A 24,805-nucleotide genomic window follows, 5' to 3' on the forward strand; every position below is an offset into this window, starting at 1 on the left:
AATTCCTGAGCCAGCATAGCTGGCTCAGGAATTCTGGGAGTTGAAGTCCACGAGTCATAAAAGAGCCGAGGTTGCCGACCCCTGAGTCCTAGCGCTTTCCTGCTTAGCCCATCCTGCAAAAGCGAAATGTGCTGGCAATCTTTTGGATCCGCTCGCCGAAGGCAGCCGCGCCTGAGAAGGAGCTGCAACCAAGCGCCGACCGACGCCAGAGCCGAGTTGGGGCAACATCTGGGGCAAAGTCTGGGGCACCCGCGTCCCCGCGCAATACTCACACCTGGGCAGTGGCGCGCGCTGCTGCTGCCACGACGGCGCGCGCCTTCTCTCCAGCCCTGGTAAAATTTCCTCCTCTCCTCCTCCTCCTCCTCCTCCTCCAGCAAGCGGGCGCCCGCTAGTCTGAACCTCCCCGCGCTCCGCTCATTCTCCCTCCGGCTCTTTCGCTCAGGGCTCGATTGGTTTCGCTGGCGCCAGCTTCGGAGCAGGTGCTACGCAGGCGCAGAGATGGAATGCCGAGCAGGACCCGGAGAGAGGCGGGGCCGGGGGTGTGTCTGGGCAGCAAAGCACACACCGGAAGTTTGTGCGCAGGCGCAATGGGTGGGTGTGGGTGGGTGGGTGGGGGGAAGTGTGTGCGCGTATGTCGATCTTGTAAAGGCAGCAGCCATGGCTGAATCAACGCCGGGGCTGGTGGGCAGGCTGCGGCATTTGTGTTACCGGTATCAGGACTACGTGAAGCGGCATCCAGCGGCCACTGCTCAGCTGGAGAGCACCGTGCGCGGCCTCTCTTACTTGCTGCCAGGTAGGAGGGGACGGGCACAATTGCAGATGCCCCCGGGGAAGCTTCCTGTATCCGTAGGTTGTCATACGAAAAGGTTGTTGAACTTGTATGTTGGCTCCCTTCGAATCCCAGATGGGATTCAGACTCAGCATTTCTTAACAGTTCGGCAATAAGCAGACGTCTGGCAGGGGAAGCTTTTTAACCCCGGAATTCTAGTGTTGGAGAAGGCTTCACCTGTTGGATTTCTTACTGTGCATTTTTAAAAAATGCCCAGCAGGTTTGCCAGGAAAAAAAGGTAATAGCCACAGACGACAGGGGAAAAAATAAACAATACTGCGGTCCTTCTCTTAAATCTTTCAATTGGCCCTGGATTTGAAATAGTGATTGGGAGAAGGATTTTGGCACTTTTTAAAATGACTTTTCCTTTTAATTAGTTGCAGAGCTTGATCTCTATTTAGGTGGTTCTTTATCTGTCTGTCGTCTGCTATTACTGATAGGTTAAATGCAGCTCAGTGCTGTGGAAACTGCAGGTTTCAATCTCTTAACTTGGCAACCTCTTTCAAAATTGTTTGGATTGTGCTTGGTGCTGCTGGACAGGTCTGGTCTCTTAATGACTATGGTCCCAGCCTTGAAGTTTAATTTCTTTCCATTCCACATGAAGGGTCTTAGGAAATAAAAGCAGAATCCATCTGAGCAGCACTTCATTCATTGATTATGAAATCAAGATCATTCCCATTCATTTGTCCATTATCTAATATTTTGAAGTATGTGGCTTTTGAACAGGGAGGTTGTCTTTATTGTTGTTGTTGTTGTTGTTAGTTGCAAAGTCGTGTCCGACCCATCGCAACCCCATGGACAATGTTCCTCCAGGCCTTCCTGTCCTCTACCATCTTCTGGAGTCCATTTAGGCTCACACTCCATCCAGCCACCTCATTCTCTGTCGTCCCCTTCTTCTCTTGTCTTTATTATAATTAACATTAGTTAATGGTGGGAGTGCCTAAGTGTAAGATCAATATGCTGAAGTAGTGGTTGCTAATAACAACATGTGTGAATGCAGAGAGACAGCAGAATGGGACCCATTTATTGATCTGTTGATTACAGGTAGTCCTTGACTTATCACAACAATTGAGCGAAAAGTTATGTTAGGAAGAACCCAGCTCTAATTTCCTATTTTGAAGTTAGGTAATTGGAACTATGCATAATATCTCTAATGTGAAAGTAATATTAATGTATGCAAAGGCATTGTGACTCTTGCTATTTTATTTTGGTTTGCTCCTCTACACATAATAATTGTTTTCTTCCTATTTAACTATTCAGCAAAGTTTTCAGACCTTTTCTTTAAATAATTGTAACCAATTCATATTTAACAGTCAATATGTAAAACTGATACATTTTAAAAAGCTTTTGAAGACCAAATTCCAAAGTCAGGGTGCTATTATAGAGAAGGCACTACCTGTGTTGATGGTGGGATAGATACAAAACAAGGACAAAAGAAGTAAATTATAATTTCATAGAGAGAAAGGGGGCTTTTTTAAGAATAGAAGTAAATCTGAATAAGAAAAAAAATGCCATGAGTTCTTTGGTCAATGCTCATCAAGGAAACCATTGTTTTGAAACTATTTTTGAGGTGAGGTTTTAGTGATTTTAATGTTGGAAGCTGCTCCATTCAGTTGCCCCAATCCCTTTAAAGGGATTAAAGGGTCATAAAACAAACAAAAAAATGCCCAGATTCTAGCTGCCTAGAATCACATGTGTGAGTTGGGGAACTATATAAATTTGTTTAACAAATTTCTGATTATATTGATCCATATGGTCTTTGTTATATATGTTAGATGCAGTGTAAAACTTTAGATTATAGTTCAAAAATATTATGATAGATAGGAAAGCATGGAGTAGTGATCTGTTAGGAGTCTATGAAAATATGTTTTCTATTGTAGATGAACCTGTCGTACTACTTTGAATTAGTTAAGCGTATATATAATTCATAATAGATGTGGGAAATGTAGTTGGGCAATATGTTGGCTTCATTGTATAACTTGTTTCACAGCTGCTCCCTCAAAATTCTTTCATTAACTGTTCATGAATAGTAGCTCAGGATTCATTTGTACTTATTTTTACAGGTCGATTTTCTGACTCTCATGAGCTGTCTGAACTTGGTAAGTAAAACTGCTTTGAGGTTCTAAAATAGTAAAATATCATTGGGTTCTCTCAGAGGTCCATATGGGATTGCATTAGTGGGGAAAAGATATGCTTATTGCATATCCTGGGTTATTAAATATCTTCTAAAGGTTTTAATGTAGAATATAGATTTTGACTTTAAAAACTCAGTTTCTAGCTTGCAGCTGAGTTGGCGACAGGGTCCGTGCACCTCCAGAACCCTGAGATCACGTTGCTAAAATTGAGTGCCGAAATGTAACTTTCAATAGCAGAAGTTTTGGTTTCCCTCCATACAAAAACATTAAGGTGGAAATGATAGCAGGAGGCTTCTGGGAAGCAGAATGCTCTCATTTCCACTTTTAATGTTTATCCCAAGACAATGTAGTTGTCAGAACTCATGCTATCAAAATCTAGCTATTTCAGTGCTAACATTTGACAGCACAATTAGAATTTGAAGCGTTGGGAGTTCTCTATATGATACTAGGTTTCTATCATTCCCAATTTCTATAACTACAGATCATACAGATCAAATTTGATATATATTGTACTCCAGTGCATTTTAAGAGTACTAATATTAAATATTTAATTCAGCACTGTTGTAAAAAATTTAGATTGTCACTGGAAAAAAAGGTTAAAAGAAAATTGCAAGAAATGTTATTTTTGAATATTTTTATATTTAAATCCATATTTATATGAGCATTCCTAGAAGAGGACAATCTGATCCCATTCTTTACCATTGCCCAACTTGGTAAGATATATCTCAGTTTAATAAGCTGCAGGCGCTTCATTCTCTTTTTATGCTGGGCTCAGAAATGGTTGCTTTTCTAATAAAGATAATTTTTCACTTTGTCTCTTACAGTATTAAAAGTCACCTTCAAAATATGGCTTCTGGTTTGCACTGAAATCCATAATCTCAGTTTTCAAAAACTAATAACTGATCCAGGGCTACAGTTACAGTTATTACAGACCAACAAACCAGTTACAGTTATTACAGACCAATGATTTTTTCATTTAATCATATAGAGCAACTCTAAACAATGTTATGTCTTATGCTTGCTTCATATTTGTCATGATGCAATCGTAGTCAATATCTGAACATAAGCTAGAAAGTTGAGAAATAAACTTTCAAGATAGCGTTAATTGACTTCTTTCAATGTGATGGGTGTGGCGAGAAATGCATATGCTTGTACAGTTGTATTTTCAAAATAATGAAATTACAATAGCTTCATTCCTTGCTACACAAATATCTAGCACAGCATAATCTGTTCATTTATATTTTCTTGAGGACATAAAGTTTTCCATCCTAAAAGAAGGAATTTCTTGTCCTTTGCAAAAACTTGTGTTCCTCAATCCTTAATTGTTTTTGTTTGATATGTAGCCTAGAATAAGGTATCAGTGTGGGTCTCTTGACCTGAATTCTGTGTTTGGTCCATGATAAATTTCAAACTATTTAAACTTATTATTGTTCATCAAATACCATGAACAATTCAAATAATTTTAAATGATCTTTAAAATTTTTGTTAGTATTTTTGTTTTGGAATGATTGTATTATTGATTTTTCTTTTTATTCCTTAGCCTATTTCTGTCTGATCTATATTAATGGTTCTGAGGGTTGGATAAAATGAATAAAAAACAATATAACAGTATAACAAATGTAATGAAACCAGTATTGTACTTGTTTGGCCCAGGCAAGCAACAGTGCCCCATAAATAGGTTACCACAACCACCAAGGAGATCTTCTCCCATGTCTATGTAATATTCTTCTTCTCATAGAGAGAGTCAGAGGAGTGAGCAGGTAGCATATTTAATGCTCGGAAGTTCAAGGACACAAACAGTCTGTGACTCTTTAGTTATTCCTACAAACTTGGTGAAGTATGTTCCATAACATATTTAGTCTTTCTTGAAATTCCAGCAAAGCTCTGCAGAGTCAGGATTTTGCTGGAATTTGCAATTCAGAAATGTCATTTCAGAAATGTTTATGCTTTTGCATCACAGAACCTATTATCAAAACTAGGGCCATTTTGAAAGGGAGTTGTGAATTAATGCACTCTGTTCCTTTGCTTGGCTCCTATGGAAGAAAGCCAAAATATGACCCAAGACTCATATTGCAGACGAAATGCAGAAATAACAAGAATAACAGATTTGAATACAACCTGGGCTTGGAAATAAAAGTATTGTTAAGTCAGCGATCTCTTCATTTCCCAGTTTCTAATAGGAAAAAAGTAGCTTTTTACTTTCATTCCTTTTTGATTACATTCCCCCTCCCCAAATTTCATCTTCCCTTTCTCAGTGTATTCTGCCTCCGGTCTGCTGGTCCTACTCAATGACTGGATTCTTCGAAAGGAGCTGCGGCAATCCCTCCCAGTGGTAAGAATGTTTTGTAGGCCAAAGGAAGTCATTGTGAACAATTTCTTGTATTTCGTTGTCTTGATACTTTGACTCTGAAACTTCTACCTAAATTAAATTTGGGCTGTTGATCTTTTTGCTTGCAACCTTTAGCCTGATAGATGATGAAGATTAACCGTAGGGTTCAGCTCCTCAAAGGTTTAGAGCAGCCCGGCCCAATTTATAGAAGGGAAAGGGCCATATTGTTAAATTAAAAATCATTGCCTAAAGAATACAGGGTAGTCCTCGTCTTAGAACCACAATTGAACCTAAAATTTCCCTTGATTAATAAGCAAGGCAGTTGTTAAAGGAATTTTGCCCCTTTTTTTCTTAAGTAAAGCCCTACAGTTGTTAAATTAGTAACAAGGTTGTTAAGTGAATCTGTCTTCCCCATTGACTTTGCATGTCAGAGGGTCGCCAAACATGATCACATGATCCCGGGACACTGCAATTGTCATAAATACATGCCAGTTGCCAAGTGGCCATGTTTTGATCACATGACCATGGGGGGGGGAATGCTGCATAAGTCGTAAGTGTGAAAAACGGTCATAAGTCACTTTTTTCAGTGAGTGGTTTAAGTCAATGACCACCTATACCTGTTGTCCCAAAGAGCTGTTTAGCAACTGGCCAGAGCAGCAGTAGCAGCGCTGGTGTTGGCAACAAGGCCTGGAGGTGTGAGAAGCTCTTGATGTTGCATCTTTTGGGATGGTGGGTGAATTTATTAACTTTTTAAAGAACCCTAGTGGGTCACACAAGGGGTTCCTATGTCGGCTGCATGTTGTGCAGGTCTGATTTAGACTAATGAGAGGAGATGTGATCTGAACGGAGTCCTCAGTGCTGTCTGAGCTTGGTTGTTTCCTTGCAGATGTTTTGTTACCCAGTTAGGTGCACTGAAGGTGTTACTAGTTGGGTAAAGAATGTCTGCGAAAGAAGGAAAAAGAAAGAGAGAGAGAGAGAGAGAGAGAGAGAGAGAAAGGAGAAAGAGAGAAAGAGAAAGAAAGAAAGAGAGAAAGAAAGAAAGAAAGAAAGAAAGAAAGAAAGAAAGAGATAGAAAGAAACTTGGAGAGCAGCCAGGATTCTGCAGTTCAACCCTGAGATGCAGATAATTCTCCTCTATTAGGGATCTGAGTGCTTGGATTCAAATGGCAAATGAGGAAGCAGTGAAACTGGCTTTCTTTGCTGGGGAGATAAAACGGATTTCTTTTCCTGCTAGCGAAAGGAGGCAAAGAAGTCCTTCAACATTGCTGTCTTCCTCATTTAGGCCAGGGGTCTGCAACCTTGACAACTTAAAACTTGCTGGCTGAGGAATTCTGGGAGCTGAAGTCCACAAGTCTTAAAGTTGTCAGGGTTGCAGACCCCTGATTTAGGCCACCAACAGTAAGAACGCACCAATATTAAGCAGTAGGTCGGCTGATGGGAACAGAGGAATCTGCAGTGTGCAGAGATACGGCTTCCTAAATATCACCTGTCGCTTTAAGAACCTCTCCATGTCTTTGCCAGAAAGCTCTGGCAGGCAGGTTCCCCCCATGCTGACAAGTGGTTGAAATGGGATGAATCAGATGGAGCACAAGTAGTTCAAAGTGGAAAGTCCCACATACCACCCCCAGCAGATCACCTGATTGCTTTTGAATGGAAGTGCTGGACACGTTGCACCCTCATTTCTCTGCACAGTTGCCTCTGCCCAGTAGAAAGAATGTGTGGAGAGAGAATAAGTAACAAGTCGTAACTGTTGTAAGAATGACCAGGTCTGATGCTTGCATGAAAGAAAGCTTTATTAAGAAAACAGCATTATGATAGGTACTTAATGTCTGTCTGCAAGTAATGGGTATTGTCTGTTTTCTTCCGTTACGAAAAAAGAGCAGCTACACAGGTCAGAGAAAAGGGGGGGAAAATACAATAGAAGAGATGAGAGCCTGAGAATATTAGTCTAACCAACAGGAGACCTGTTACACAGAGATATAGAAGTAACTCAGACAAGGAAAAGGCATAGAAAAGCAGAGTCTTATCTGCTAGCCATCTCTATCTCTATTGACTTTAGTGATCAGTGGATTTATAGATGCAGAAAGCTGGTGTATCCAGTGTTCAAAATACTGAGAATTAAGATAAAAATCAGTGTTTTACTATACATTGAAGCTAGTCATACTGATTCATCTCACAGGCTTGTTTGCCTTTCCTGTATAGCCTCTTTCCCAGCAGAAATTGCTAACATGGCTGAGTGTTCTCGAATGCCTGGAGGTCTTTGCCGAGATGGGAACTGCCAAGGTGTGGGGTGAGAATGGCCGGTGGGCCACTATTGTCCTCATCCAATTAACCAAGTGAGTGTTGAACATAGAGATGGGGAATCCAAGGCTGTTTGGCCTCTTATCAAAATGTGTTTGATTGGCAAACAAAAGAAACAAGGTCTTTTATTGATAGATCCTAAGTGCTTATAACTCAAGTAGACTGATTGTGTGGCATATATAGTATAAACCACGTGGTTTTTAGAATAAGTTCAGAATAAGTTTGGGCTCTTGTCAAATCTACTTGATTTTTATTTCTGTCCAGAATAACGTGTGAACTTTCTGCATGATAAGTGACTATGATTTTATATAAGCCTCCTAATTTTCATTATCCCAAAACAGTTTCCAAGAATGACCACAGGGTCAAGTTGTTGGGAGTGTCTGCAACACTGATGCTCCTTTAGCGTCTTGAGTGTGAAATTGTGTGCCTTGGTTGCTTATAACCATGCCTTGCTCTGACCCACAGAGCCATTTTGCGCCTCCTGCTCTTGCTGTGGTACAAAGCTGGTATCCAGACCTCTCCTCCCATTGTACCACTAGACAGGAGACAATCACTGTATCAGAAAGGTGAGTCAAAACCAAATAGTTAATCGGCACAATCAAGGGGAATGGAAGATGTTCTGGATGCTGATGAATTATTGTTGTGTCCTCCAGTCTTCCAAATAACCCATATTTGGATAATATCAGCAAAAATATTTTGTGGGTTTTTTGTATTACTCTATATTAAATATTCATTTCCAATGATGCTGAGTTCAGGCCTGAAATAAATGCATTTATTTGTGTGCATGCAGGGACACGGCTATTAAAGAGATCATCATAGTTACAGCGGTTATTCCACATTTTTGCAATCATGAATTTTTCCATTTGGGGAAAGTTTAGAAGGAAATAAAAGCACTTATGGTGAGGTCACTACTGAACAAAAATATCATTAGCACAGTTCTAATTAATTTATTGAATTGAATTATTTATTCACCAAAAAGATAAGTTTGACCTGAGCGAGGAGCTGAATCTCAGTGCTCTGAAAAAGTAAAGCAGAGCTGCATTCTCACAGACTCCTTTGTAGATGGTTAAGGAACTTTCAGCTCCACTTTGCCATCCCATTTTGAGAGGAAAAGACTCACTATCTAAAGACGAGAGCAAATGGCTAAGGGGATTGTTGTAGGCAATTTCTGAATAAATAGCCCAGGACAATCAACTTCTGTTTATTGCTCGTATTTGTATACTATACACTCAGGGTAAACCCATAAAGAAGTTGCCTTGGAAGTTTTTTTCTTGCTGCACAGATGAGGAGAGCTTCTGGAGCCTCATTCTTCAAAGTAGGCATACTAGAAAGTTTGAGCAACGTTTTCTGGGGACCTGCCTAGATCTGCTCAGTGGGCTGCAGTTTTCCATTCCATTTGGAATGTTGTGTATCTCCTTGCCTATTCTTGACTGGGGCATGACTGTGCTACTGGATCGTCTCAGTGGGAGAATTGCGCCCTCCTCTGATTGTGGCCTTACATTTGTTGTTGTTAGTTGCGAAGTCGTGTCCGACCCATCGCGACCCTATGGACAACGTTCCTCCAGGCCTTCCTGTCCTCTACCATCTTCTGGAGTCCATTTAAGCTCACGCCTACTGCTTCAGTGACTCCATCCAGCCACCTCATTCTCTGTCGACCCCTTCTTCTATTGCCCTCAATCTTTCCCAGCATTAGGCTCTTCTCCAGTGAGTCCTTCCTTCTCATTAGGTGGCCAAAGTATTTGAGTTTTAGCTTCAGGATCTGGCCTTCTAAAGAGCAGTCAGGGTTGATCTCCTCTAGGACTGACCGGTTTGATTGCCTTGCAGTCCAAGGGACTCGCAGGAGTCTTCTCCAGCACCATAGTTCAAAGGCCTCAATTCTTTGGCGCTCAGCCTTTCTTATGGTTCAGCTTTCACTGCCATACATTGCAAGTGGTCTTACATACCCTATCTTTTGACAGCCCTGGAAGCCAGCTTAGTAGGAAAAGAACAAATCTTTGTGGGGAAGCGCTGTAGTCGTGTAGTGCGGTCTCTCGAAAGCAGTAAGTATCATTCTAGCTTGCTTTTTTTTTTTTTGGTTTTCTGTATGACTTTTTCTGGCCAAACATCTCGCTGGTTGCTGATAAATATCCATTCTTTTGTCTTAATTTCAGCCCCTTCTCTGCACTCTAGACATTGGGGTGAGCCTCAGCAACGTGAGGAAAAGCAGAACCAAAGAGCAATGGAGAGCAACCAACCATCAACACCTTTGGGCAACCAGGAGACCCTTGCTGAATCCATCTTTGTTACCCGTCCATTGTTGCACTGTATCCTATTTTGACTTTCAGTGGTTCTTGTAGTCTGTTCTGTGTGCCACTAGAGAGAGCTACAGCCTTAGTATAAATTGTCCTAGTTCAGAAGGGTGCTTATTTCCAAGCAGGCTCTAGATTTTGTTTTAGTTATCATTAGAGATACTACATGGTGAAGGAGTGACTAATAAGATGGTTGTATTGATTTTAGATATTTGCAAACCATATTTTAGGATAGACTACATTAAAAGGTCTTGTGCAGTGTATGGTCACTGAGAAAATCCTTTTTTTTTTTTGGTGGAGCTGTCTCCCAGATCAACAAAGCTCACCTAATCACACAGAAGCAAAATTAAGAATATCGCCCAAAATATAGCAGCTTCTGCATCCTATGCTAGCAAGGAACACACACACACACACATATATATTGGTACCTTGCTCAATAGTAGTAACTTTGAGAGGGATCTCGGAGTCCTAGTTGACAAACACTTAAATATGAGCCAGTGGTGTGCTGCAGCTGCCAAAAAAGCCAACACAGTGCTAGGCTGCATTAACAGGGATAGAATCAAGATTGCATGAAATGTTAATACCACTTTACAATGCCTTGCTAAGGCCACACTTGGAATACTGCATCCAGTTTTGACCACCACGATGTAAAAAAGTTGTTGAGTCTCTAGAAAGAGTACAGAGAAGAGCAACAAAGATGATTAGGGGACTGGAGGCTAAAACATATAAGGAACAGTTGCTGGAATTGGGAATGTCTAGTCTAATGAAGAAAGAGAAAGACGAGGGATGACATGATAGCAGTGTTCCAATATCTCAGCGGTTGCCACAAAGAAGAGGGAGGCAAGCTATTCTCCAAAGCGCCTGAAGGCAGGACAAGAAGCAACAGATGGAAACTAATCAAGGAGAGAAGCAACCTAGAACTAAGGAGAAACTTCCTGACAGAACAGTTAACCAGTGGAACAACCTGCCTCTAGAAGTTGTGAATGCTCCAACACTAGAAGTTTTTAAGAAGAGACTGGACAGCCATCTGTCTGAAATGGTATACCGGTAGGTTTCCTGTCTGAGCAGGGGGTTGGACTAGATGTCCTCCAAGGTCCCTTCCATCATCAACATCATCATTATTTGGGAAAATTGAGAAAAACCCAAACAAGGCAATAGAAACTAGGGATTTCTGTTATAAAGAAATATACAGTATTACAAATTAGTGGTATGTTTGAATTTTAGCCACACAAAGTTCTTGAAAAACATTGAGCCCATCAGTTGTATACTACTTTCAGGCCTTGAGGGTGGGCAAGCAGGGTGTTTCACCTGGCACCAAATTTAAGGCAATGCCTGGATGGTCCTTGCAGCTTGATGTTTACTGTATGTACCTTCTCCAGGGAGCAAGTGAGGGAAATGAGAAGACTGAGCTCTTGTCCATTTTTTGTTGGGAATACATCCCACTGAATTCATATAGCAGTAAGAAAATTGTTGTTGTTTTTACAGTATTTCCAACTATAGAGGAAGTTAAATAGCTAGACAAGCTCCACACAAGCCATGCAGCTTGGCATCACTGCGTATCTGACCACTGCAATGGAGAAGGACAGGACGAAGATATTCTTCACTTTGCTTAGGAGTAATCCTGTAGACGTCTTAAGTAATTACAGCAGGGGTCTTCAAACTTGGCCCTTTTATGACTTGTGGACTTCAACTCCCAGAATTCCTCAGCCAGCTTTGCTGGCTGAGGAATTCTGGGAGTTGAAGTCCACAAGTCATAAAAGGGCCAAGTTTGAAGACCCCTGAATTACAGTAAAATATCCTTCTCATATAGTTTGAATGAGCAGTACTTTCCCTTTCAAAAAATATTTAGAAGAGCAAATGAGGTTTTTTTTCAGTGCCTCTTAATTTTTAATGGGAAGAAATTGAAAATAGTTGTTGAGGGAGGGAGCAACCAAAGGGAAATGGACTTTTTCAGTATTTTGTTTTGTTTTGTTGTTGTTCCATAGTGCCTCTCCATTGATCTTCATCCGATCTGCACCCTTCAATTTCTTCTGATATTTTATTTAACATAACTCCGGTTACAATTTAGCCTGCCTGGATTTGAGATTTCTCTGTGAGCGGTTCCGTTTCCTCTTGCTTCTTTGTTCCTTAATGTTTGTTTGAAGTATTGAGTTTAGCAGTGTGGGGACAAAAATCTTGGAAACCCTGGCTTCTCTCAGGCATCTTGGATGTTGCAAGGTCAGTCTGGAGAAAAGCAATCTTAGTTAAGTTTTATTTTTACCTCTTCTTACAGCATAAATTATAATTTCCACTTAATAATACCTTTGGTCCCAGCTGAGAGAGGACGAGCTGCACTTCCTGGAGAGCCTGGAGAACTCTGTTTATTCAGTTTAAATCCTGCTCTTCTTTTCAAGCAAGTACACAACGTAGCCAAACAAAATACAGATATAAACATTTTTTTTAAAAAGTTAATTTTAAGCTTAAAAATTAGAAGTTTGATGAAGGACATGCTGTTTAGCTGCTCTTCTAAATGCAGATAGAGTGAAAACTAAATACTGCTTTTCTTTTCTTTTTGTAGTAGTAGTTTCTTTTTATATTTTTGAGAAGATGGAAACTGTCTTAATTTGAAGTTCTGAAAGTTTTGTTATTAAAACGTATCCTTGAAATCTACAAATAGCAAACTGAAAATTAAAAGGAATGTTTTTAGATCAAGCAGCAAGGCTGTGGTCTTGTTGCTCTGAAGCTTCTTAACTGGGAACGGAAGAGAAGTTTTTCTCCCTGAAAAACTGAGAGTGATTGCAGTATGACTGTGAGAATGCCCAAACTCATATAAAATGCCTTTGACTCTCATTGTATTTTCCTCCCTATAGCTTGAGTTTGCTGAGTGAAAAGAAGGATCTCAACAAACGTGAACGAATGGAGCTGAAACGCCGGACTGTCCTGCTACTATATTATCTACTAAGATCCCCCTTTTATGACAGATACTCTGAGTAAGTCTGCCAGCTTCTGCGGAAACATATGTCCTCTTGACTACTTATATAAGTAAATATACAGGACAGGACAACAACTTCTGCCTAAGCCAAATTGAGACCATACATTTTTGGATGGCCAGAAGCATTAGAAGCCAGTTAAGAAAGGAGCACTGTATCTATAGAGTTCTCACTCTGGAGAAGAGAGAAGGAAGGAGGCCATCCTTGAGTACCTTCTCAGGGTCTGGCCACGAGCTCCCCACTTTGGGCAGCCTTTGCCAAAGACAATGCATTCACCCAGCTGCTTCCTCTGCCATTGCCAGCATGAGGACTCGAGGTATAAGGAGCATCCATCTGCATCTCATCAGAGGGTCAGGTGCCAGATGCACCAAGAGAAGCTCCATCCTCCCTATTCCTTGGCACTTCAAACTCTTTCCTCCAACACTAGTCTCCAAACATTTTTTTTCCTGTTGCCAGGCGGCTTTCTAGGCACCTTAGAGTCTCTCAAAACCAGCACATCTGTTTTTGTCTCAAGGCAAACCGGAACCATCTCTGCTTCAGAAAGTCCCTTTGCTAATGGCAGAGTCCCCAGATTTGTCACTAGAGAATAGAAGGCTATCCTAAGATCTGTTCCTGGAGTCACTATGGCTTTGAGCGACTAGCAGCTACTGGTGTTATTATTAGCACCATTATACTTCATGGGGGTCTTGCACAAGCACTTATTGTTTTAGACAGCCATGGTTTGAGAAGGCCTCTGAAATCTGTGACCTTGCTGTGGTTCAAGAGAGCATTTGTTGTTGGGAAAGAAGCCACTAACCTGTTTTCCTTCTCCCCCCCCCCCACCATATGTCTTTGTAGGTGCAGGATCCTCTTTCTTCTGCGCTTGTTGGCGGATTATGTTCCTGGCGTTGGCCTAGTGACTCGTAAGTAGAAGCCTCCCAGGTTTGGTTTTTTGCACAGGAAGGAAATCATGAGGATGGAGTCCCATCTTCCCTGTATGCTTGTCTGAAGGCTCTCTGTATAATTACATGAGGGAGAGTTGAAATGACTATAGATGGAGGCAAAGTTGGAAGAGTTGAGCTTGTTCGATGTTGCCACTGAGGAATTTGAAATTCTCCTCAGAATCTCTAATTGGCTGCTCAGTTAGTTGACACTGAGACATTGGACTTGTTTTATCAGGCTTGCTTAGTGGAAGAGGCCTGCTATCTGCAAAACCTTCTCTGCCATTATTATGTCAACATATCTGCAACGGGGGGGGGTGTCAAATGTTATGGATCTAGCATCTGGAATATTCTGGGCAATATGTAGAAATGCAGATAGACAGGTGAATAAGATCAGTGTATTACATTCAGGGTTACCCCCACCCCTCACCCTCCCGTAAAGCTATTACTTTTTTTAAAAAAAAATCGGGCTGAGTATGGTAGGGATTTATGACTTCCTTGACATTCCTATCACATCACCTGCCAGCCTGCTGTACAGACTAATTTAGGGGTTAAGAAGTGATCTTGTGTATTTAGTACATGGTCACCTCATTTCAGGTTTCCCTCATTTTTTCTATTGTCAAGGCTCTTGGCTAAACATAAAAATCAGGCGACTTTTTTCTCTGCAGGATAATTTAAAGGCTCTGGGAGGAAAGGGTATCAACGGACAGCAGCTTTTGGAAATTCAGTTAGCAACTTGCTGCTTTAAAATCTCTCTCCTCTTTTATTTCCTTCAATTTCAGGACCTTTGATGGATTACTTGCCAGCCTGGCAGAAAATTTATTTCTATAATTGGGGCTGATCTGGCTTCAGCTTGAACTACTGTACAACCAGAGAAGATTCGAGCTGAAAGCTTGTGCTGACAGAGTGACTTTATGTAGAGGAAAACAATCATGGGACTTGGGGCAAGAAAAGGGGCAGTAGCACATCTCTCTACGACTTGTATTAATGGTTTTAGGGAGAAGAATAAGGCTTCTTCTTCTGACTGTTTTTTTTTTAAATGCCTTCCTGTAAGTGCTACAAAGACGGCTTAAAATGTGTATGCTGTTTCTTTCCTCTTTGGTAATAACTGGTTTCAAAGCATGGGACCTGGGTTGGGATGGATGCAGAAATCTTTTTGTAAGCATTTTGTACATTAATGTGGATTAATAAAGCCAGGGGACAGCGGTGCCTTTGCGCTAATTGGTCTGGTCTCTTGAATGCTCAGTTGTGAACTGCAGGAATTAAACCGACGGGAAGCAGAAGAATTTCAAAGCAATACTAGGAGATGGACAAATGAGTGAAATGTTGAATTGATTGTATTGTTTCATTTCCGAACAAATGGAAGGAAATGAAAACTTGGCAAAAACCCGCCCTTGCCTCGTCTTTTGAACTCTGCACGTTCAAAAATAAGTTGTTGCCGGTCTTTATGCAAAAGAGTGTGCCTTTCGCTGCACAAGGAGGGTTGTCTCCCTCACTCTGTTTTTCTTGATTAAGGCCCACACTCTTCTATGGTCCAACATATGGTTGTGATTGAAAAGAATTGACTCCCCTTTTGACCAGCTTAAATAGCAGCTAAGTATATATCCTGCATTTTTCCCTCAGTATCATAGTGGTCCACATGCCAATCAGCTGGAGCTTGTAACACTCAACTGGAACTGCGACTTCTTTTTTCTCTCTCTTCCCTTAAAATGTTGCCTTATAAGGGAATTTATTCTTCCTCTTAAAGATATTATGTTCCTATCTCATGTGTTTAAGGCCCTGCAGAAAAGCCAAAGTCTGGGGAACTGAAAAATGTATTAAGTAAGTAAGTAAATAAATAAATAAATTTATATGCTGCCCATCTCCCCAATAGGGCAACTCTGGGTGACTTAATGAGGTGAAAGGCTTTGGCAAATTGTTCAAGCAATCAATTGGTTGTTAAGTTTGCTGTAAATGAAATGTAAAGGGACCCCCATTTATACTGAGTACACCAGCGAGGAGCTGTCAAGTATTTTAATTGCTCTGTCTGATCCTGTCCTTCTATTCACGTTGTGGAATTGTATTCCTACTCAGTTCTTGTAGCTTTTGTGAAAACCACTTTTGCTGATGTACCACAGGTTCATTGATTTTAAGGGACATTGCTGTGATGTAAGATTATTCAAATCACCTTGAACTTTCAATCATTTTATCTGATCCTTCTTTTTTTTTTGCTCATTTATTGGGGCGTTTGTTGAATTCTGTACTTGAACATCTCAGTGTGAGCAAACAGCAGTGAAGATGTATTCTGCCTTCTTGGGAAGAAATGTCCTTTGCTCCTAAATAAAGTGGTACTTAGGTACCATTTTAAACAGATGTCCTATACAGGAGAAATTAAAGCATATTATAGCTGACTGTGGGACAGAAATGGAAGAGTAGTGCTGGATTAAAGACAAATTCTGAAAACTGTTGAGTTACAAATATTCATATATGGTTCAGAATTGTTTATGGTGCTTGTGCCATTAACTACTGGGGAGAAGGATTCAATAGGTATCACCTTGCACAGGTTGACCCTGTCATGGTAAAACTTTGTTTACAGAAGCTCTTGCTCTTTCACAGGTCTGAGGCTGTTAAATTGACAACAGTATTTCTTTAAAAGTTGAGAAGCCTGCACTGTACAGTAATCTCTGAAGCCTTTCAAAGAGTTTTATGGATGGAAAAAGGGAGGAGGGTCAGAGGGTACCCTAATCAAAGAAAAGTTGTGAAGATCAAACAGTGGCAATAAGGATGGGCAATTATGGCAGGTGGAGCAAAGTATCTTTTTCTAAAGGGGACTTCAGCCAACCAGCTGAAGCAGTATGGGTTTTTTTGTGTGTGTTTGTGTGGGAGCAGCTGCCTGCTTTTTGTTCTTAAAAGTGACCTATGTTCACTGCCCAGTACATGGAATTCAGCACTATCCTGCATTCTACACCTTTGTGACAATGCCGTAGCCTTTGAATGCTGCCTTCAGTTCTGCCAAGGAGAGAAAGATAATATCAAGTTGGACTTGGCTTTGTAGGCCAGATGGGACTTTTGATCTTGTTACTTCTGATGCAGAAATTACTGCCTGTGCCAAGTCTCCAAAGGTAACAGTTACAGCTTCATGCCTTAGTACTGATCCTGTCTACCTGATATGATCATAGTTACGATGGGAAATGAGCATTGATGGGCCACCTGGCTTGAAAAAAATCACATACTGCTGCCAACTTCCTCATTTTAAGGAACATTTTACTCTTTTTAGCATAGACAGAAGAAGTTTGCAAGTTCGGTGTACGTTTAAGGATAAAACGGATGAATTCCAATATTGATTAATTATTTAATTAATTGAAATTAACCACTGTTTTGTCAGAAAAGACTAAAACACCTGGTATGTGCCTGTTAGGTTTCGGTGGTGGATTTTTTATGGAGCATTTTGGTATTTTTTTTCCTACCGGACCCCTTGAGATAAGACTTTACTTCAGAAAGTTGCAATTACGTGATGTCACTGTGTAATTGCATATCTCAAGAAGAGATGTGAGAGATAGTGACAACCACAGATAATTTAAAATGCTCATTACCCAACATGCAGTTTTGTCTTTAATAAATAAATTTTATACAGTTGCCAGCATATTTCAGGTCAGAACATATCATTTGTTCATTACTGTTGTTTGTTTTTTCTTCCCTACTTTATTTTCATATTTCATTATATCTGTGACATTGTGATCTTGCACACAAGAACTCTCTTCTAATCACTGTATTGTGTAGAAAATGGTGCTTGGCATTTTTTTTTTTTACTAACAAGTGATATTTGGACTGATACAATCATAGAGTATAAAATCTGAAGGAAACACATTTTCCTAGAGCAATTTAGACCATGGACTATGTATTTTGTCTTTTGGGATTATTAAAAGATTGGAATAGAAAAGAAAGTTACAAGACCTGCATAAATATTCTTAGACATTAAATTCATATTTTAAAAAATAGAAATAATTTCATTTGTGAGGATTATCCATAAAATTTAAGGATTATTAAAACAAATTAATTCCATCCATTAATTTTACATGCAGGCTTGTTTCAGTCAGATTTGGGTGCAAGAAATGGGCACCTGCAACAAATAAAACACTTACCGTAAATTAAAAGAGCCAGTGTGATTCCACACTGCGTAGTACATCAGATTTGCAAGCCGTGCAAATCTGCAACCAGGCACTCCTCTGATGGGATGTGGGATGATTTCCTTGGAGGATTTGCTCCTTCAGACTATATCAAATACCAATATAAAGAGAATTAAGGCTGAAATATGTAAATGGAAGTTTATTGATGATCCATTAATTGGATTTTACAGCATTTTAATATGTTTTATGGATTCAAGATATGTGGTTATGAAGGATTTATGATAGCTACTGTTAAAAGAGCAATTTAGGATTTAATCGCTTGGTTATCTGCCCATGAGATTTGTCAAAAAAAATGATGAGGAAATTGCCCTGCATTGATTGGTTTTTTTAAAAAAACAAACACTTTAAGGGCTTTAAGCAGTAATCATAGCCATTCCTGATCTTGTGCTCTCCTATGGCAGATTCAGTCGATCTGTCCCAGAAGATTTCATCGCGCCCTTGGAGCTCCAGCAGGAACATTTTGGCTTAGTGGATGGTATGCATGTATTAAATTTAGTTCCTATTTCCTGGCATCAGGCATGGCTGGGTAAAGGCACATTGCTACCATACATCTCTACTGCATTAACCCCCGGACAGCTAAGGGTAGCTATGCTGTCCTAGGCAGGGGGCCACATTCACACAACTTGTTTTGCTGTGTCCCATCCCCTCCTGTCCTAGAACCTCAGGAAATCATTTCTATTGTCCGCACAATGTGCCCATTCTCCACATTACGGACAGGTCTGTGTTATGCTACTGTCCAGACAGCTATTACCCTGTATCTCCCAATCTTAGCAACTTTAAAAAGTGTGAGCTTCTATTTCCATGTTGGCTGGGGGAATTCTGGAAGTCCACACCTCTTGAGGTTGCTGAGCTAAACACTGGCTTAAATACACATGAAAATGTGACCTCTAATTGGCATGTGGAACACTGTAGTGTGCTACAGTTTTTGTCTTTGAAATTGGAATTCAACCTGCCAACTATTTAACCTATCAATCTCAAGTGGCAACAAAGAGGGATTTCCCTCCTCCCCTTGACCATATCTCTTGGGTACCATCTAGTCTAGTAGATATGTACAGCCAAGATACAGCCACGTCTGAGAGCAGTTTGAGAGTTTTTCAATACCCTATGAAAATAACATGAAGTAAGGAAGCAAGGAGACGAGATTTGCCTGAGAAAAGAATGTCCTGTCAGGCAGGCTACAAAAATGCAAGAACAAAGTCCTTCCAATTACACTTTCCAATATGTCCCTTAATGGATTTGTTACTTACAAGGCTTTGCACTCTCTAGGTCAGTCGGTTGACCAGTCAGCTAATCAATTACAAAAGGAAGTAGCCATGGAAGTTAGTGTCTCCCTTGCAGCCAAAAGAGGATTGAAATGCGGTTTACACGTGTGTGACTAGCGCCTACTTGTGGGCACTCGGGGGGATATATAACCATCATAATAATCTTTCCCATTCCTACTACCTGCAGTATTTCACCAGGTTGTGTTTTCACAGATTATGGCCTTAAACCACGCCATCCCAAGTTCCAGATACGGAAACGACGTAAGGAGTCAGAAACATTGCACAGAACACATAAAAGCAAGAGGGATGAACCAAATTTTGAAGAGTATTATTACGATGACCTCCTTTGAAACATGACAAGAGAAGCATCCTGTTTTGCATAGCCTTGCTTGATAAAACAGCCAAATGCACAGAGGAATAAGCCCCATCCTGTTACTTCACACTATTCTAGAAACTATCCGTGCAGCTCTGTATTTTCTATGTGTCCCTATCATAAGCACAATGTTTTAAAGTAGGATTGGCATTTTGTAGATTCTTAGCTTTTCTTTCATGCTTTTAATTGCAACTATGCTGAATAATATTTGGAAACTTTTGGCTATTGGCTGGAGATAAGACTTCAATACCAATGTTGAAGCTGTGTAGTGAAAAATAAGTGTCCAATATAGTTTTTAGTGCCATGACTATTTTTACCTCTCTATCACCTTTCCAGTGATTCTGTCTTTGGATTATACCTCACGTTAGAATTCTAATTTATATAAACTAATGAGTAGATTTTATAGTTTACAATTTCAACAATTATTAAATAGATCTAGCTCTCAAAAGCCTTTCTCTCTGCGTAGTGCCATTCATTTATACAATATTTAGTAAAAGTACAGATCGAAACCCCTCTAAGGGCATTAGAGCATTCCTGTTTAGTAGCCAAATTACATATTTGGCTGAAATAACGGCTGGCATTAGAGAAAGGCATTGTTGTAAAGCTGATTCTGGTTCCTAAGTTCTAATATCTCAAACCCCTTTATTTTTATCCCATCTTTTATTATTTTTAGAAATAACTCAAGGGGGCAATGATACCTAATAGCCCTTCCTCCTATTTTCCTCACAACAATCTTGTGAGATGGGTTGAGCTGAGAGTGACTGGTCTGGTTTTCATGCCTAAACAGGACTAGAACTCTCATTCTCCTGGTTTCTAGACTGGTGCTTTAAACACTAGACTAAACCAGCTCTTCTTTAAGAGGATGTGAGGATACAGCTATTGAAGCAGATTTCTGGTGACCATGAAATGATAGAACATAATGGTACCCTCCAACACACACATAAAACAGGGCCCTCCACATTATACATAATAATAAAAAATACAGAGACAACTTGGCTCACAGGGGCTACTGTGTATGCCCCCTAGTGGAGATGCAGGAAATGAATCCTGAAAAATAAATGAAAGAGAAAAAATGCAAAAAGGAAGTTGCTTCGTATGCCCCCGAATGACCATTCCATACAAGCCAAACCGGACTCTAATATAAAATCATTCTGCAATGTATACAACGTACAATTCTGAAAATTGCAAGCATGTAAGAATTCTGTTAATTTTCTTCTCAAGCTTGGGTGGATGGGTACGCTACAATGCTATCTATTGCAGCATCTACGTGGGCTCCTGCAATTCGATTCAAACAGTTGTTAAAAGACCTCATAACACAAAAGCCACACCATTCCTTTGAAACATCAATGTTTAATCATTGTTGTCATCAGATCAGATCCAGCAGAAGCACAGAGCCCTCTGCCTGGAAAACGGGGCTTGTAGGCAGGGGAGGAAGGCAAAGGCACACCTTTCTGCAGCTCTTGGCTCCTTGTTACCCATGCTAGTCCTGTAGGTTTTGCCTCTCCACAGGACCTCACTACTGTTTCCTGATTCAGCATTGTGCTTAATGGCTGGAGCATCTCCGAGCCCCCTAATATGGATGAATCAGATACATGGCTCTTGGTTTACTGCAGTATCCAGATTACTCCCATCCCTTTGAGTTTAGGATTTGCAGATAGATAAAGGAAAAGGGATAGCACAATCAGAGTTGCAACAGAGGAGTTTTTCTATATCAGACAGGAGTACAGTGGTTCCTTCTAGTTTTCACCTTCAGCCTCCCACAACCTGGCACCCACAAGATACATTGGGACTATAATTCCAGAATTCTCATACTCTCCTCTCTTTCAAAGTCCAGGTGCCAAAGTGTCTCCAGTACAGTAACCCTGGATTACTTTTACAGACATTGGAGGTCAAATACAGAGTGGATTTCTGTTTACTGGGACTTGTCAGAAATCTTTTACGTAGCTTCCACGCACGTTCCCATCCAAGATTTTGATTTATCATTTCTGTATCTCTTATGTAATGCTGGTATCTCATTATCAACGATCCAATTTTCTTCGTGAAAGTCCAGCATTCCTGTCCTATTAAACAGCAAATGTTAAATGTGGAACATGTGGCAGACTACAGCAGTCTCCAGCACGTAGCAGGAACCCACCAAAGTGTGGAGGAGTTTCTTTGCCCAGGGACCAAACCAGCCCTCTCCTATGCCAAACACATGGGATATTCAACCCTGCCTGTTCTCGGGGCAGTGCTTTGCTTGCTCATCCAGATGTGTGGGGGCAGCAACTGCTTCCACCGGTGGCATTTTTCTTTGAACAAAGAAAAAAAGAGAATGTATTTCTTTAAAAATAGTAATCCCCATGTTTTGCCACCCATCCCACCCATTCTCAACTCCCCAAACCCCCTGCCCAAGGAAAGGAGGTGTACTGAAAGAGGAGGGGCTCTGCCTATGGAGGGAAACTGCTCCCATGCCTCTTCCTCCTTCAGTCTTGAAGCAGCTTGTCCATGCACAATGGGGAAATGGCCCTTGTCTATACACGAAGAGGGGGCTGGGCCTGCCCCTACTCTAGATAGATATCCTCTGTGGGGCATGTATATTCCACACATTCCTTGTAGAACTGATGGAAAGCCTTCCTGCAAAAGAAAGGAAGATATTTTGAACACCGATGGGAAACTACAAACTAAACAAGAACTGGAAGAACAGGGCATAGAGCTATCATGGCAGTCTCATTTGCAAAGGTAAATGAGATACAAAAAAGCTTCAAATATATACTGCTCAAAAAAATAAAGGGAACACTTAAACAACACAATGTACTATATTTAATAGTAGGATGTCTTATCTTGTGTTCCCTTTATTTTTTATATATATATATATATATATATATATATATATATATATATATATATATATATATATATACATATACACATATATATACATATATATATACATATACATACATATACATATATATATATATATATATATATATATATATATATATATATATATATATATAACAAAGATCAGCGTTTGATCAGGTACTATTGTCATCAGATGATAAATTGATTAATAAATTGTACAGTTTTCTGTTAAATTTAAAGATGGAAGATGAACAAGTTAAAGAAACAATGCTAACTTGGACAAAAAAAATTGGGCACAATGTAGAGTTAGAAAAATGGCAAAATGTATGGGAAAGAAACTATAAAATAACAAGGGTAGCTACTTATAAAGAAAATCTATACAAAATGTTCTATAGATGGCACTTACCACCTGCAAGACTAGCAAAAATGTTTAAAAGTATGTCTACAGTATATGTTGGAAATGCAGAGAAAACCCAGGCACGTATTACCATCTTTGGTGGACGTGCCCTAAAGCAAAGAGGTTTGGGTCAAAAATAGGTGGGTAGAGAAGATAACAGGAACACATGTAGACTATAAACCAGAACTATTTCTTTGAGGTATAATTTCAGAAAACTACGATAAAGAATGTGTATACTTAACATTACATGTATTAACAGCAGCGAGAATTACATTTGCTCAATATTGGAAAAACGAAGAAATACTATCTGAAGAAGATATAATTAAGAAAATCCTGGACTGCGCAGAAATGGATAGACTCACATTGAAAATGAAAGGGAAACAAGATTAGAATACTTCCAAACATGGGAAATTTTTTATAAATGGTTAGAAAAATGGAATAAAGGGTAGGAATAGAAACTGTATTTTTATTAATGTTAAATCTGTAAACCCAGACAATGCGTTGCTTACTATATACTAAAGATTGTTATTGTAAAAAACTAATTTTACACACACACACACACAAACATAGAATGAGAGAGAAAAAGGTGTGTTGAAGAGAAGCTAGATATATATCATAGTGTATAGACATGACAGATTCAAGAACAAATGTGCTTCATACATTCTTTTTAAAGTTTTTCATTATTTAGGGCTGTATTTTCAAACATTTTAGGAAAAAGAATCAGATCTCCCTAAAATAGTCTTTAGTAACCAGGCTAAATACAGCACATCCCAGAACTGCAAAGATCTGGCAGAATAACCTGCTTACTGCATATATTATGTGCCAACTACACAGGAAATGACAGTAAGTTATGCAAGAACTTGTGCCAAATAACTGAGAAGCAAGTACCATAAATCTGTAGTAACTCTAGTTTTTCAACAAACAGCATTTCAGAAATGGACTTTTCACAGACATACTGTAGTAGCTCTGACTTCATGCACATATATTAACGTTCATGCAAATAGAACATTTAGGCAGAGATATGTATAAATTGGCCACAGAAAAATGCATCAACCTTAATGAATTCTCTCTCCACACTCTGGTGGGCCTGAGCAAAATGTTACGTATTGAAAAACAGGAGTATCTCCATGAGCCATTAAAACATCTTAATGATGAAGAATTCAAGCGCTAGATTGCTTTTCTAAGAATATCCTGACTCAATACTTACGTTTTTCCAGGAAATAGATTATATTTCTATGAACTCATTAACTTTAATGATAATGGTTTCCAGTCAAACCTTGCAACTCCCTGAAACAAGTCTTCATGCCATACCAATGGTATTCTAAGCAAACTGAAGACAGAATTAGAATTCTGAATAAACTATGTTTACCCTCTATTGGGCATTGAAAACTGACTAATCCCTGACCCCAGCAAGTATGCTGGGATCACTGCTGCCACCAAAGCTGCATACTCCATCTATTATCTGAAGCCAGTGTTCCTTTCCCTAAGATCAGATAAAATCCTTAGAAAAATGAAAATCCAGGACTGGCAGCCAACAACTCACCCTACAGACTCTGCAAGTGGCTTGGTGGATTCCTCCGAGACAAAGACATGGCATGCAAATCTGTGGTCAGCAGGGTGCTTGGTAATGAACCCAAAATATCTGATGGAGAAAATAAAATTTGTTAGCTGCCCTGAGAACAACATTTGTGGAAAAAGCAAGATATAGGTTATATTAGTTACATAGTAAAGATGATAGTTACATAGTAAAGATGATAGAGATAGATGATGATAGATAGATAGATAGATAGATAGATAGATAGATAGATAGATAGATAGATAGATAGATAGATAGATAGATACATACATACATACATACATACATACATACATACATACATACATAGATGATATAGATAGATAGATACTGTATAGATATATACATGGAAATGGAGATAGATCCAGTAATAAATACATAAACCCATACCAACATCTCAACTGTCTGGAATGTTT

The 24,805-nt window shown here is 39.8% G+C and overlaps 4 protein-coding genes across 7 annotated transcripts in view; 2 read left to right on the top strand and 2 right to left on the bottom strand.

The window, feature by feature from the left end:
• The window catches only part of LARGE2 (LARGE xylosyl- and glucuronyltransferase 2), a 48,151-nt gene extending 47,800 nt beyond the window's left edge, over window positions 1-351 (bottom strand). The window contains exon 1 of one of the 2 annotated variants that reach the window (XM_083370972.1): window positions 275-351. The gene's annotated coding sequence lies outside the window, so the exon portion shown is untranslated. Of the gene's footprint in view, window positions 1-272 lie in introns of both variants that reach the window. The other variant, XM_083370971.1, reaches the window with a different exon arrangement.
• A 268-nt stretch (window positions 352-619) lies between these two features.
• PEX16 (peroxisomal biogenesis factor 16) lies at window positions 620-14,987 on the top strand. 2 transcript variants are annotated; one of them, XM_083357317.1, is made up of 11 exons: window positions 620-793; window positions 2,893-2,928; window positions 5,220-5,296; window positions 7,496-7,629; window positions 8,060-8,160; window positions 9,553-9,633; window positions 9,745-9,897; window positions 12,027-12,099; window positions 12,732-12,851; window positions 13,689-13,753; window positions 14,554-14,987. In XM_083357317.1, exons 1-11 carry the CDS (start codon window positions 658-660, stop codon window positions 14,610-14,612), a joined length of 1,035 nt encoding a protein of 344 aa, XP_083213443.1. In that variant the 5' UTR covers window positions 620-657; the 3' UTR covers window positions 14,613-14,987. The 2 variants fall into 2 exon arrangements, 1 of the variants encoding a protein (XP_083213443.1); XR_014491859.1 differs by lacking the exons at window positions 13,689-13,753; window positions 14,554-14,987 and having other exon boundaries at window positions 12,027-12,274.
• A 590-nt stretch (window positions 14,988-15,577) lies between these two features.
• On the top strand, window positions 15,578-20,017 carry FREY1 (Frey regulator of sperm-oocyte fusion 1). Its single transcript, XM_083357326.1, has 4 exons — window positions 15,578-15,596; window positions 16,367-16,872; window positions 18,339-18,412; window positions 19,413-20,017. Exons 2-4 carry the CDS (start codon window positions 16,811-16,813, stop codon window positions 19,547-19,549), a joined length of 273 nt encoding a protein of 90 aa, XP_083213452.1. The 5' UTR covers window positions 15,578-15,596; window positions 16,367-16,810; the 3' UTR covers window positions 19,550-20,017.
• A 902-nt stretch (window positions 20,018-20,919) lies between these two features.
• MAPK8IP1 (mitogen-activated protein kinase 8 interacting protein 1) overlaps window positions 20,920-24,805 on the bottom strand; it is a 61,605-nt gene continuing 57,719 nt past the window's right edge. For both annotated transcript variants that reach the window (XM_083371026.1, XM_083371027.1), the window contains exons 11-12: window positions 24,357-24,455; window positions 20,920-22,185 (exon numbers count right to left, since the gene is read on the bottom strand). In XM_083371026.1, coding sequence (XP_083227152.1) covers window positions 22,113-22,185; window positions 24,357-24,455 — 172 coding nt within the window. In that variant the 3' untranslated portion in view covers window positions 20,920-22,112. The remainder of the gene's footprint in view (window positions 22,186-24,356; window positions 24,456-24,805) is intronic.

This window comes from Vipera ursinii (genome assembly GCF_947247035.1).
Source record: "Vipera ursinii genome assembly, chromosome: 1".
In the NCBI taxonomy this organism is placed as follows: domain Eukaryota; kingdom Metazoa; phylum Chordata; class Lepidosauria; order Squamata; family Viperidae; genus Vipera; species Vipera ursinii.